Source organism: Sarcophilus harrisii, chromosome 1, assembly GCF_902635505.1.
Source record: "Sarcophilus harrisii chromosome 1, mSarHar1.11, whole genome shotgun sequence".
NCBI classification, from domain to species: domain Eukaryota; kingdom Metazoa; phylum Chordata; class Mammalia; order Dasyuromorphia; family Dasyuridae; genus Sarcophilus; species Sarcophilus harrisii.
Genome location: NC_045426.1, coordinates 661,958,367 through 661,972,558, shown reverse-complemented (window position 1 = coordinate 661,972,558; position 14,192 = coordinate 661,958,367). Strand labels below are relative to the sequence as shown.

The 14,192-nt window shown below is 54.7% G+C and overlaps 1 protein-coding gene across 1 annotated transcript; it reads right to left on the bottom strand.

Annotated features, from left to right (window-relative positions):
* Positions 1-4,019: 4,019 nt before the first annotated feature.
* GTPBP3 (GTP binding protein 3, mitochondrial) lies at positions 4,020-13,030 on the bottom strand. The gene is made up of 9 exons (XM_031948004.1): positions 12,242-13,030; positions 7,896-8,140; positions 7,289-7,375; positions 6,996-7,198; positions 6,624-6,696; positions 6,312-6,455; positions 5,713-5,878; positions 5,019-5,288; positions 4,020-4,630 (listed from the first exon to the last, which is right to left on the bottom strand). Exons 1-9 carry the CDS (start codon positions 12,439-12,441, stop codon positions 4,399-4,401), a joined length of 1,620 nt encoding a protein of 539 aa, XP_031803864.1. The 5' UTR covers positions 12,442-13,030; the 3' UTR covers positions 4,020-4,398.
* Positions 13,031-14,192: the final 1,162 nt, after the last annotated feature.

Sequence of the window (14,192 nt, the reverse complement as noted above, 5' to 3'; positions counted from 1 at the left end):
GGGATCCTAGGGTCTGGGACTATCCCTGATCCATAAGGGGGGGCACACTTCCCACTTCTCTCTCCCCCCTACCCCCCCGTGTTCTGGTTGGGACTGGGGCTAACCAAAGGGCAGGAAGATGACAGTCTTAGGATAGGAACCAATGAGTCATTTCTGGGAGGCAGAACTTATTGAAGCACTTAAGAGATCTGGGTTCTACTTTAAATCATTTATTCAACATGGGACCCTTTACACGAATCCCCTTGCCTCCCTCCCTGCCTCTGGGTCTTCTATAAGAGAAAGGATCTCTTCCAGCTCAGCCATCCTACATTCTAAGCTCCCTCCTAGCTCTGATGCCTAATGTTCAAACATCTTAGCAGCCTCAGATCTGACCTTCTGGGTTCTATGGTCCCTTCTTTTCAGGTTCTTAAATCCTTTCCAGCTCTCCCATTGTAGCTTCTCAGATCCCTCCCTCTCTGACTGTTCTGGCTTTCTATTCCAGGACCTAAGGTGCTTTCCCCTTTCAAATATTCCATGTTCTGAGGTCCTTCCAAACTTTTCCATTCTAGATCCAAGGTCATTCTAATTTTAAGACCTACTACTGTTCATAGTAAAACCCACACTTCATACTCCAAGTTCCTTCCCCGCTGACATTTGACAACCTAATGTTGGATGTAATTGCTCCAGTTTTTAGCATCCGCACAGCTCCCCCTGGGGGATGATTCCCCAGGAGTGCAGCATTCTGGAGCTGCCAGTGACATTTGCCCACTTCATTCCTGGAAGTCTGAGTCCAGAACTTGGGGTCTGGGGTCTCAGTTATTAGAGAAACTCTTTTCTTCCGTCACAAAGGCCCTGATTTAGGGACCTTTTCTCTCTCAAAATGAATAAGGCACTTTGAGTGTTCCTACTGCCCTGACTGCTCAAGACCCCCAAGACCCGTCCTCTTCAGCAGTTCCCATTTCATAGACTGCCCCTCTTAGCTCCGGATACCTTGGGGGAGCCCTCAGTACCCCTCCCACCCCAAAGCCTGACCTTGCAATGTCCCTGCTGGCCTTGGACAGCACCCCCACGTAGTCCAATGGCCCTGCACCCTCCCTAGCCCCCCAATAGGGTCTCCTGTAACACAGAAGGGAGATGGGAACTTTATGTTGTCAAAATCTTTAACATTTTAGTTTATCTCTAGTTACAGCTTCATTTCTGAATAAAGGCTTCTCTTGTTCCCACGACAGCAAGTTGCTCTGAAGATTATTTATCGACCCCCCCCAGCCCCCTCCCCCCAGGCCCAGGCTTGCACGCACACAGCGCACACGACATTCTTGCTGCGGTCTCCTCGGCCCTCAGCTCCCACCCCCTACCCTCTGCCCTGGCCCAGCTCCCGTAGCAGGGACCTCACCAGGCTGCTGGGGGATTTCCTACCCCCTCTATAAATAACAAGGAGGGGCAGTTTCCGACGGGGCCTCAGGATTCTTGGGAAAAAACGGAAAGCTGGCCAAGCTCCTTTGACCTGGCCCTCCCCAGGAGCCCCCAGCACCCTTCCCCATAAAGGCTTGGGAATGCTGAAGGGGAAAGGAAGCTGGGGGCTCCTGAGGAGGCCCTACTTTTCAGAGAATCAACCCATTTCCTCTGAAGGTCCTGAGCCCCGTGACCCAAATGGAACAGGAGACTCCTGGGCTGAACCCAATCTGTCTGAGGTTCCCCCACTTCTGCCTGAAGCCAACATGAGCTCAGCCTTCATCCCCGCCCGGTCCCCTCCCCCCATTCCTCACAGAGTATTCACTCTTCAGTGACTGCTCTTCCTAGGGGAGCACAAAAGGGAAGATTTGCTCCCTGCCCCTGACCGGGAAGGCTCAATTCACTGATCAGGGATCCAGCTGGTCTTTAAGCCTGCCCTTGTACTTAATGGCCCCCCTTTTTAAAGCAGTCGTTTCTTGGGGGACAGTGTGGCTCCAGTCAGGGAAGCTGGATTGAAATACTGCTTTTGATATCTCTGCCAGGCCTGGACCCCAATTTCTTCCTCAGTAAGAATGAGGGGCTTAGACCTTCTGATCTCTCTAATTATCAGTAGTTACTTCTCATTTCCCAGAACCTCCGAGCTGGCTTCAGATAATTCCTGCCGGAGGCATCCCATGGAAGGAAGCCGCCATGCTCCCTACACTGGGGATGATCCCTTACTGTTCTCCGCATCTGCCTCCCTACGACCGGCAGCCACTGCTCCCGGGCCAAGCAGGACATATGCAGGCTTTGGCCCCCAAGGGGTGCCGCCATGGGGGGAGCGCGCTGCAGGAAGCCTGACTGAAGGCTTAGAAGAGGGGAAGAGTCAGCTCTCCAAAGGGCTGCCATTTGGGAAGTAACAGGCACTGTCCTGGGCACTGGGGATAGAGGCAAACGGCCTTCGGGGAGCTTTACTGGCAACAGGCAAACAAATGTGTGCAAAGGAGGTGAAGAAGATAAATGAGAGGGGCAGCCAGGTGGTGTAGTGGGTACAGCCTGGGCCTGGGGAGCAGTTCAAATCTATACTCAGGAGAAGGAAAAGGATGAAGGAGGGGGGAAAGGAGAAAGGAGAGTGAGGAGGAGAAAGAGGAAGAGGAAAAGGAGGAAGAAGAGGAGGGAAAGAAGAAGAGGAGGAAGAGAAGAGAAAAAAGAGAAGAAAGGAAAGAAGAGGAGAAAAAAAGAGGAGGAAGAAATAACCAACAGAGGAAAGGCATTAGAATTAAAGAGGTTTTGGGGAGAGCTTCCTTTAGAGCATGGCATGTTAACTGGGATGTAAAGGAAGCCAGAGATGGAGATGAGGAGGAAGAGGGTTCTGGTCACTGGGGACAGCCAGGGAAATGGGGTGTGCTGCTCTAGGAAAAAGCAAGGAGACTAGCGTCATTGTGGCAGAGTACTTACTGTATGGGGAGGGAAGGGAGCTTTCAGAATGCCAGAAAGGTGTGGGGGTGGAGTCCCGAAGGACTCTATGTGCCAGAGGATTTTATATTTGATCCTGGAGGAGATAGGGAGTCCCAGATGGAAAGGATTCTTAGCGGGGCTTGGCCCAGAGCCGCTGCATCTGGAGCCGGGAACTTCCTAAAACAGAACTATCCAAGGTAGTAAAGGCTCCTTCAGGGGCCAGTGGGTTTCTCCACTTCCTTGGATGTCTTCAGGCTTCTCAGAGGGCTTGTGGGGCACACAGTCAGCACTTTAATGCTTCCCATTCATTCCCTCATTGGTGCTGTAAGGACAGGAATTCTGCTCCGGTGCAATGTTTCTGCTATCCCTTCCAACCCAGATGCTCTGATTCTAAATAGAGGTCCTTAACCTGGAGTCTTTGAATCTTTTTTTCTTCTTAAAATAATTTGATGACTTTCAATATAATTTGCTTCTTTGGTAATCCCATGTATTTTTTTTTAACGGTTATTGATCAACATTCATTTCAAAATATTAATCTATGTATTTAAATCTGGCCTCAGATACTTACTTGCCGTGTGATGCTGGGCAAGTCATTTAGCCTCTGTCTCAGTTTCCCCAACTGTAAAACGGGATAACAGCATCTACCTTGCAGGGCTGTTGTGAAGATCAAATGAGATATTTGTGGCACTGGTACACAGTAGGAGCGACATAAATGTAGATTCCCTTCTCTTCTCTCTCCCCCTCTATTTTACACATTTAACATGATTCTAAGAAGAGGTCCAAAGGCTTCCCCAGATTGGCAAAGGGGCCCAAGAAATTAAAAAGGCTATGAACGCCTGCCGGAGGAAAGGTGCTCGGTTGGGTGGCGTCCTCCTGTTTCCAGCAGGAAGCCAGGCCCCAGATGAGCTCACCCAGTCCAGGAAAAGAACCCTTAATGATGAACAAAGAACGGGCCCGAGGATAGGCCAGAGGCTCCCTGAGGTCCAGGATTTCATTTTCCTTCCCTTTCCATGTTCCTCCTTCTCAAAGGGCTCTTTGTCTGATGGAGACTGGCCCAGACAAGGAAAGGCCATGGGCATGGAATGCCAGGGGCTATCTAAGGGATGGCATTCTGGGAGTTAGGAGACAGAAATACTGTGAAACACAGGGGATGTAGGACAAAAAGATAGCAATTCAATTTATTTTTAGAAAACCTGTTTACTATCAGGCAGTGCCCTTTCCCCTGCCCAAGCAGGGCCTCAAAGGCCCAAGCCACTTCCTTCAGTCTCGTGAAGGAGCTTGTGTCCAACTGAAATCCCCTGTCTCTCCTCCTCCCTCTCCCAAGGCACCATGGGCGCCTAACAGGGAGAAGGCGGGCCCAGGCGGGCCCAGGCCTCAGACTGGGGGACAGGGCTGGTGTGGCTGGGGCGGCTGTCGACAAACAGAGAGCTCCAGACCCGAGAACAACCTGAGGAGCCTCCCTGATGTTCCGTGGTCCCGCCTGTGACCTTGCCCCCTCGGCGCTGGGGCCCAAACGTAGTCCTCCGGTCCTCACTTGCCAATGCAGAAGTCCCGAAAGATGACATCCAGGATGTCATCGGCCCCCACATGCCCGGTGAGGTGGCCCAGGTGCTTGCGCGCTGCCCTCAACTCCTCAGCAGCTAGGGCCAGGTCCTGGCCCTTGCTTTGCTCATAACGACCCAGGGCCTCACAGCAGTTCTGCAGGTGGTGGCGGTGGCGGGCCCGAGTCAGGATTGGCGGCCCGACACTTGGGTCACCGCACCTGAAAGGGATGACCATGACTATGGAGGAACTGATCCCCCAGGGCGCCCAGCTTCTGATCCCAACCTCCCAACCAAATTCCCCCAGGAATAGCTTGGGAAGGGTGAACCCCAGCCCTCAGCCCCCCCCGCCCCCCCCTCCCCCCCCCCCCCCCCCCCCCCCGCCCCGGTCCCCCAAGGTGAGAGGAAATGAGACTAAAGGCCAAAGATAGTCAGTCAGAGGTGGGAAGGTCAGAGGTCAAGAGTAAACACTAGGAGGCCACGTGGTCAAAAAAAAGTAGGGTAGAGAGGAAAGGGCACTCAATCCGGAGGGAGAGTCAGACCCTGGCAGTTAAGCAGCTAGATGGGGGATTTGAGGGCAGAGGTCAGAGGCAGGAGGGTGGTCCTCACACGGCAGCCAGCTCCCTCTTCAGGGAGGCCAGCACAGCCTCCAGGCCGGCTTCTGTCTTGCAGGACAGCAGGAGGTGGGGGGGCAGGTCAGGCCCCCTGAGCTGCATCCCCTCTGGCAGCAGGTCAGCCTTGTTGAGCACCAGCAGGATGCGGCGGTTGGGGGGGGAGGGTCCCCCAGGAGTCACCACTGTCTCCAGGAAGCGGCGGCTGGAGGCTGAGGCCAAGTCTGTGGCATCGAGGAGGGCCAGCACGATGTCGGCTTGAGCCAGCCTGGGGGACAGGAGGGAAGCAGGAGCGGCCGAGTCACCGAGGCCCCGGAGCGCCAGGCTCCCCCCACCCGGCTGCGGATCAGCTGGACAGACCCCTTCCCTCTCTGAACGCTGGCCTCCAGGCTACAAAATGGAGAGTGCAGTCCTGGGAATGCCCAGGGTGCACAGGGGAAGGCGACCTGCTGGTCCCACAAACCTCGAAGCAAAGGAACTCTCTCACAGATGAGAGAGAATGGAGCAGAAGCCGGAGAGCCCTCCCCACCCCGACCCTCGCCCAGGCTATCCCAGGCCCGAGACCTGGGGGTGGCCAGCCTGGCAGGAGCATGGACGCTCTCCTCCAAGGCCCTGCTGCTCCCACCCATGGCCGAGTCAGGACCTCCCATGTCCCCCATGCCCGGCCGGCCTGCAGCTCCCCAGGCCCTCACCTATCCTGAGCCCGCCGGACACCCTCCTGCTCCACTAGGTCAGGGCTGTCCCGCAGCCCCGCCGTGTCACTCAGCAAGGCTGGGAAGCCCCCGATGTCCACGGCTGACTCCACCACGTCCCGAGTGGTGCCCGGCTCGGGGGACACAATGGCGACAGGCCTCCGACCTCGGGGAACAAGGGAGCCCGTCAGCTCCAGAGCCTCGTGGCCCAGCCCAGCCCAGCCCAGAGCCCAAGGTCCCATCACAAGAGAGCCCCCTGGTCCGAGGCTGGGCCCTGCTGCCCCCTGGTGGCCCCCTCAAGAAGCCGGATCCTCCTGAAACCTCTCCCTCCCCCAGGCGGGTCCCCGCTCTCCCCCTCCTCATAAGACTAGGAGCAGCCTGAAGAAAACAGCCCCTCCCAGAAGCCGGGGGTCCACCTCTGCACCATCGGTGACCCTGGACGTCCAGGCCACGGTCGGGCCCTGCTGGATCTTGGTCTGGGAATATCCCCCCCAGAGCTTCTCCCCCATACCTCCCTCCTCCCCCAGTCTCCTCCCTCCTCCCCCAGAACCTCCCCCCACAGCGCCCTGACCCCCACAGGCCTCCCGCCACCCACTCACTCAGCAGGTTGATGAGGCTGCTCTTGCCTGCATTGGCTGGGCCAGCAATGACCACGTGGGCCCCCGAGCGGAGCCGCTGTCCCCTTCGGGCGTCTTGCAGGTGGGCCAGGAGGGCTTCCCGGAGGCCCCGCACAGCACCGTCCACTGCAGGGACAGGGAGAAGAGCCACAAATACTCCAGCTAAATGAAAGGGGCCGGGGCTGGCCAGGGAGGGCAGGGGTCAAGCGGGGTGGGGAGGGAACGAGGAGGGAGCGGGGAGTACCCGGTGGGGCCAGGGCGGGTCAGGGAGGGGAGAATGAACCATGGCCTCACCCCTCTGCAGCGCGCCTTCTTCAATGTTGTCATCCTCACTGAAATCAATGTAAGCCTCCAGGTGGGCCAGGGCCTGCGCAGGTGGGGAGGGAACATGAGACTCCTCGCCTTCCAGCTGAGACGGCCACCCAGTCCGGGTCACCGGAAACGGTCAGGAGAGCTCAGGCTGCAGAGACCCCAGGCCCCTCGACACACACTGGGGACCCCTAGACACCAAGGGCCTCAGAACCACATGGTGTCCACTAGAGGAGACGAGGGGGAGAAGGGAGAGGGAAGGGAAGAAGAGACAGCAAGAAGGAGGGAGGGGGGAGGAGGAGACAAAGGGGAAGAAACAAGGAAGGATGGGGACAAGGGCCCTGGAGTCTCACTTGCCGTGGTCAGGGTCTCTCCCCAGCCTTGGCAGAGCTGTCCCAGCTCCCCCTGGAGCTGCCGGAGGGCCTGGCGTCGCTGGGCCTCGGTCTCGGCGTGGATCAGGTCCCCCAGCCCCTCTACTTCCGTCAAGCTCAGTTTCCCATTCTGGAAAGCTCGCTTGGTGAACTCTCCGGCCTCAGCTGGCCGCAGGTCTGGGATGCTGCCTGCCTGCCAGGGAACATCTGCTCAGAGCCTGGCTCCCCCCAAGAGACCTGGAAGCCCCCAGAGCATCCCAGGAAAGGGGGAAAACTCACCCAGTGCCCCCAGCACAGCACTCACAACAGCTGGCCCGCCGTGGACATGGAACTCGGCACAGTCCTCTCCAGTAAAGCTGTGGGGTCCTGGAAAGGAGGCGAGGAAGCCATGGCTGGGAGGGGAATGCTGCCCAAGCAGAGCCCTGACCACAGACGAAATGAGGGCGACCTCTTCACCATGCTGACTCTGTACGGGGGAAGGGAGCCCTCCTTCCACCGCCCCCCCCCAAGTATCCCAGCCTTAGCTGCACCCTCGCCTCACTTCCCTGAAGGGGGACTGCTGAGGATACCTCAGGACCAATTCCCGCTGCTGGGGAGAAGGAAAGGAAGAGCTTTGCCGCAGACAAGCTGGAATCAGAGTCAGGAGCTGCTGGAGCCCGAGCTTGGGGTCTCTGAGCACTGCCACCCCTTCCCCCACAGGCTCAGACACCCTGGCCTGGAGCCCGGCCCCCTTCGGGCCTCAGAACCACGTGCTCCTCGGCTGTGACAGACTTGGAGCCAGAGTCCTGGAGCTGTGAACTTGTTTGGAGAATCGTGACTCCTGAGGGTGTTGTCCCAAAAGGCTAGAGAAGATGAAGGGCTGGCAGGGAGGTGCCCCCCCCCTTACCTGGGAACCAGAGAATGAGGCCCCTGTCCAAGGGCTCACAAGAGCCAGGGTCCTGCAGCAGACGAAGCGTCGCCACGCGGGGCTGTGGAAGGGCCTTCGAGGCCATGAGTCCCAGAAGAGCGGGGCCGCTGGCCGGACCACTGATGCGGATGACCGCCACACCACACTTGCCCTGGCCAGAAGACAAGGCAAAGATGGTGGCTCGGCCGCCAGAGGCAGGTCTGCACAAATAGCGCTTTGACAAGCTGGGCAGGGAAGAGAGAAGAGGGGTCAGGGAGGAGCGCGGCGGGAGGACGATGGGTGGGCTCGCCAAACAGAAACGAAAGATCCCTGCAGGCCACGTAGTACTGACTTAGAAAACCCCAGCATCTACGTTTTATGTTATTTGTACTTATTTTTATAAATACTTCTCAATTACATTCCTACCCAGTTTAGGTCACAGTTGGGAGTGTGGTGGGCTGAGGTGTTTCCCAGCCATCTCGCTGTAATATCTTCTGAGTGCACCCTCTTCCTCCTCTGACACAGACACCCTGGGAGCCTTATTGCCCCATGTCTGGATCACTGCCTCAAGGCTCTCCCCACGCCAGTCCATCCTTCATTCAGTCCAAAGGGATCTCCCGAAAGCACAAGTCTGATGATGTTCATTGTTTCCAGCTATGTCTGGCTCCTCACGACCCCATCTGGGGTTTTCTTGGCAGAGGTACTACAGTGTTGACCATTTCCTTCTTCACTTCATTTTACAGATAAGGAAACTGAGGTAGACAGGAGGAAGTGACTCCCCCAGGATCACACAGCTAGTGTCTGAGGCCAGATTTGAATTCAGGAAGATGAGCTTTCCTGATGCTGAGCCCAACGCACTACCCACTGTGCTACCAGTTGCACCTGACACGCAACAGATGTTGAAAAATACTGGCTGACCCGATTCCCCAGATGGCTGCTCCAGTCCCTTCCAACTCTCAAATTCTGTGATTCTACCTCAAGCCACTGGGTGGCAGTGTGGTAAAGGCTTAGAGGCTCCAGAAGGAGCTCTTCCTCCCAGTGAAAGCCTGAGGAACATAACTTTTCTTAGCCTGAGGATCATCCGAAGAAGGGATAACAGCACCTGCTGTACAAGGGAGGCTCAATTAAGATAGCAATAACACAAAGACACTTAGCTCTGTTTGACCTTTAAAGCTCTTCACAGCCTGCTCCCTTTCTACTTTTCCAGTTTTCTTATCTTTACTGTCCCACTGGCTTTATTTGCTTTTTCTTTTTTTTCCTCCTATTTTAAAATTTTATTTAATGTTTTTATTTTCCTTGGTTACAAGTAAACCAACTTTTTTCTACATGTTTTTAAAACCTTGAGTTCTAAATTCTCTCCTTTGCTCCCTACCTTCATCCCCCATCAAGAAGGCACATGTGAAATTGAAGCGGGTTGTGGTCCCTTTAAGAAACTATATTTCCTATTGATCTGTGATTCCTTTCAGATTCTCAGCCCCTCCTAGCTCACACATTATCAGTCCCGGATGCCAGGATCTTTGATTCACAAATCCTGGTCAATAGCATCCCTTTGAATTCCAATAGGAGATCTGGGCTTGTCCCAGCCCCGACTGATTCTGATCTGCTCCGGTTGTCCCAGTCCCCATTCTGACTTGCTTGGGCTCTTCCAGTCCCTACTGGTTCTGATCTGCTCAAGTTTCCCAATCCCCACCAAGGCAAGCAATATAATGAGCTTCCATCAACTAAGGTCTTTGCAGATGGACCTTGGCAGCTCCCTTTTCTGCCAGGACCTTCTGTCCACTGACAACTGCATTCTCAGGGCAAAACTCCATTTTCCATAGATCTGTCCACAGGACTAATATTCTTTTCCAGTGTTATCCTCTCCTTATCCTCACCTATTTCCCTAACCAGACTTTATGCCTCTCTGTCAGGATTTCTAACTTTACTTCCAGTTCCTATAATAAACTTCTCTTATCAATCTAGGTTTTGGGGTCTGTAAATTTCTTTACAGAGAACCTCTGCGCTGCCAGAAGGGAGTCCCCCAAACTCCCTACCCTTGCTCCAAATCCCTAGGGGTTGCAGGGGAGCTAAACCTACCCTGAACCCTGAACATGCCACTAGACCTTATCATTTAACTCCCTGACCACCAGAAATCCTATTTTCATTTTGGTTCCTAAATCTAAACCTCATCAAAATTATGCAAAACATTTCCATAAAAGTCAAACTGTGTGTTTGCTGTTTCTTATACCCAATACTCCATTTCCCAGCTCTCAGCCTTTGGCTTCGGTGACCCCTGGGTCTGGAATGCTCTCTCCCCTCACCTGGACTTCTGTCTCCTGACTTTCCTCAAGCCTCAGCTCAAATGCCACCTTCTGTCCCCTCCAGAGCTAGTCCCTTCCCTCTGAGGTTACAATGTATCTAGTTTATTCCTACACAGTTGCTATATTGTAGTTCCTTGTCTTCCTTTGTAATTTTCAGTTCTTATTACTGTGTTCGACAGGTTTTTTGGTAGGTTGTTCAGTCATGGCCAATTCTTTGTGACCCCATTTTGCCGAGGGGAGCCCTGAAACTGTCACTCTCTCAGACTTTGGGGGAAATGTTTGGGAATTCCCTCAGAGAAGCTCTCCCCTGAGAGACCTGCCCCAGGGAATCAAGATAAAGTGGTTTCATTCTGTTTTCTGGGTGGGACTAGTTGAGTCCAGGACCACTCCTACTTAGTCTGAGCTGGAGATGGAGATTTCTATCTAATTCTATTGAGTTGAGTCCAGGGACACTCGCTGAATTCCAAGATTCTCTATTCTGATTCCAGCTCAAACCGCTCCCAGCCCCCACCCGGAACTGCCCATAAAACAAGCCTCCCTCAGCTCAATCCCAAAGACATTCTCTTTTCAGCGTTATTCCCTCTTATCTCTCTCACCTATTTCCCTAACAAGACCTTATTCACCTCTCTCAAGATTTCTCTGTTAGAAACTTTCTCTGCTAGATCTTTAATAATAAACTTCTTTTGCCAGTTTAACTTTTCGGGTTCATAAATTCATTTATGAAGGACCTGCGCTGCCAGAAAGGGGTTCCCACAACTCCCTGCCCTTGTGCTGAACCTCATCATTTTTGGCTCCCTGACCCGGAATCGAGGGGAGTCCAACCTCATCCATTTTAGACACTGGGATGATTTGCCATTTCCTTCTCCAGCTCCAAATAAGATAACTGAGGCAAACAGGGTGAAGGGGCTTGCCCAGGGTCACACAGTTAGCAAGTGTCTGAACTCGGGAAGACGAGTCTCCCTAACTCGAGGCCCAGCGCTCTATCTCCTCGCTGCCCTTAGCACACACTAAGAGCTTTTTAAACACTTGCTATCGGTCCAAACCCTGAGGGCACAGGTCTGATAAATTTCAGTCCCCTCCACAAAAACATGATTTTCTAACATGATTTCTACTGACTTTTCCATCTAGTGACGTCAATCTAGTCTAGGTTCTTAATTTGGGGTCTGTGAACTTTTAAAAACGATATATTTAGACTTTCCTTCGTCTTCAGGTTATCACATTTATTTAAAAACCTGCTTCTGAGGGGGGTGCACGGACTTCACCGCGGGAGGGGTCCGGGACACCCCAGGGGCCGAGGCCTCCGGCGGGAGAATGCAGAGAATTCAGAGCCCGGTCCTTCCCCCCGCACCGCCGCCCGCACGGGCCGACTTCATTCCCAGACTCCCCTGCGCTTCCTACTGCACATTCCAGCCAGTTTAGGCAGTTAATGACATTCCTTCCACCTCCAGGAAATTCTCCGCCCAGCCCCGGGGCATGCCTGGAATTCACTTCCTCCAGCTGAGGCCTTCCTGATTCCAGCGCCCGCTCCTCCCGGAAGCCCTCCCTGATTGTCCGCTCCAGAGCGTTCTTCTAAGAGCTCTCACTTGGCTCCCGTCCCGGAGGAGGGGGGAGGGTTCAGTTTGCCCATTTCACAGACACGGAGACTTAGGCCCGGAGGTTAAGTCCCTAGCCAAGGGTCACGTGGGCAGAAGCCGGCCCTCTACCTCCAAACCGGAACGGGCCAGGACAGCGGGCCGCCTTTTAGGTATGGCGCTCACAGGCTCAGTCCCGCCTCCTTGAGGGCAGGGACCGTCCTTATTGACACTTTGCCTCTTCGTAGTGCCGAATAATCGGGCTTAGTTTACAGTAGGCGCTTAATAAATGCAGGCTGACGTTTTAGTGACAACACTGAAGTCCGGAGGGGGGCAGCACTGACCCAAGAGCTCAGCCTGTCAAGGCTGCAGAACGTCTCCCGGGTTCGCGGTTTGGCCCACGCTCCGCCCCGTAGTTCACCCCTGGATTGCCGAGCCGGCACCACCACCCCGCCCACCCTGGACCGGGACGCACCTGGTGCGCAGACGGGCGTTCTGGGCCAGCCCGGACACTAGGGCTCCCAGGCACCGCCACATGGCGTGGGAGGGAGCCAGGACGCCCTCCCGACTACGGAGCCACGCCACCCGACGTCGACGCGTATCCGTGGCTCCTCCCGCAAGCCTCGACTCACTCCGCAGCCACTTCCCGCAAGAGCCCCTCCTCCCGCTCCCCATTGGTTAGAATCAAGGAGGCTCCCCCTGCGCTTGAGGCTTTATTGGTTTTTCTCGACGGCACCGGCCTTTCTGTTGCTTGGTTGGCTATTATCTCTAAGAAATGTCCTTTTCTGAGCTGTGATTGGTCTACGCCATAGTAGTCCCTCCCTCCTACCGCAAGATCTTATTGAGTCGATAAGAACCGGACATCACTCACGTTGGAGTGTGCTTTACCACCAATGAGAACGGCCCGATCTTCCCTGAAAGTTAATTGGTCGTCTCGCAGAAGTCCCGCGCGGGGCTCAACAGTGCCCTTTTGTGATTGGTGAAACGAGGGCGTTCTGTGCGAGGTCTACGGCCTCGGAGCCCCTCCTTGGGCGCTCCGCCCACACCCTGTCCTCCCGGGTGTTGGGGGAACCCGCCTCAGCAGAAGCCGTCCTCCGTGCTTCAGGACTCGGGGGTGGGGCGAGGGGAGGTGAGGCCGAGAAATGTAAAGGAACCTGCCTGGGCAACAGGAAATGACGCAGAGGCGGGGCCCGAAGAACGCGGACACATCCGGGAATTTGTGTAATTGTGGTGACCTCCCGGAGAACAGATGACCAAATCCTGTTCCCTCTTCTGGAGAGGAAGGCCGGGCTGTGGGCGTCACATACTCTCTCACGTGGCACATGGGGGAGACCGTTGTGCAAAGCCCTCAGCCTCGTGCCGGCACACAGTAGTCGCTTAATAAATGCTCGTTCCCGAACCTTCTCGGACCAGAGCTCGGGCCGCCGAGGTCAGGGGGGATGGGCGGTACTGCCACAAGCGGCCAGTGAGCGAGACGGCGGAGTCCTCTCAGGGTGACGTGTTCGCTGGGAAAATCCTCTTTTTCCACAAGGCCCAAATACCTCGTATCTAGCCCCCTAAATCAACTGTTTTTGATAGCCACGGGAGCCCCCTGACCATGAAGCCCCGTTCCCTCTAGGCTCCGAACCAAAAGGGAAGGCTCGTCCCCTGGCCGCCGGCGGGGCGGCACGTTGTGAGAAGCATGTTTTTGTGCCGAGGTAGATTTCTGCAAATACATTGTATCTCCCAGGATCCTGCAGATGGGTTGAAGAAGTGCGGGGGAGGAATTTATTTGCCTTAGAGTCTATATAATCTGCTTTGCTGCATACACAAGCGCGCTTCTCTGTTGACAATACCTTTGGTGTTCAGAGTGTCCTTTCTTGATAAAGTTAATAAACTTTCCTTTTTTTTTAATTAAAAGCTTTTTATTTTCTAATCTTTCCTTTTTACTACAGTCATTCTGAGGCTCTGGAATTATTGGTAAGGGTCTTCGAGTCCCACACAGCAATAACTCTTTTTTTTTAAGCAATAAGGTAGAGGACAAGTAGGGACCCTCTCCCCCAAATCCTAGCCACCGGGAAGAGAATTTGTGGTGGAGTGAGGTCTCCTGAGGGGACAGAAGGTAAAGAAGGAGGGGTGTGTAGAGGACTGGTGGTGTCCGGATTGGGGAACCTAATCCTCTGGCATAGAGTATTGACTTCGGGGCAGAGATTGATGGGTTGGGGTGCCCAGCGGGAGATCACAGACTTTTTGCAATGTCGGGGCTGTGGCAGGTGCAATACTGGCTATGGAAGGTTTATTGATACCTAATGTGAGCCCAGCCTCCTAGCCTGGCATCTTTCCACGTCCACTTCCCTAGCTGGGCGCTTTGGGGTCTCAGACGTTGGACCCCAGGGTTCCAGAAGGGATTGGAGGGATGGAAGAAGGTCAAGGGGTTGATATGGGAA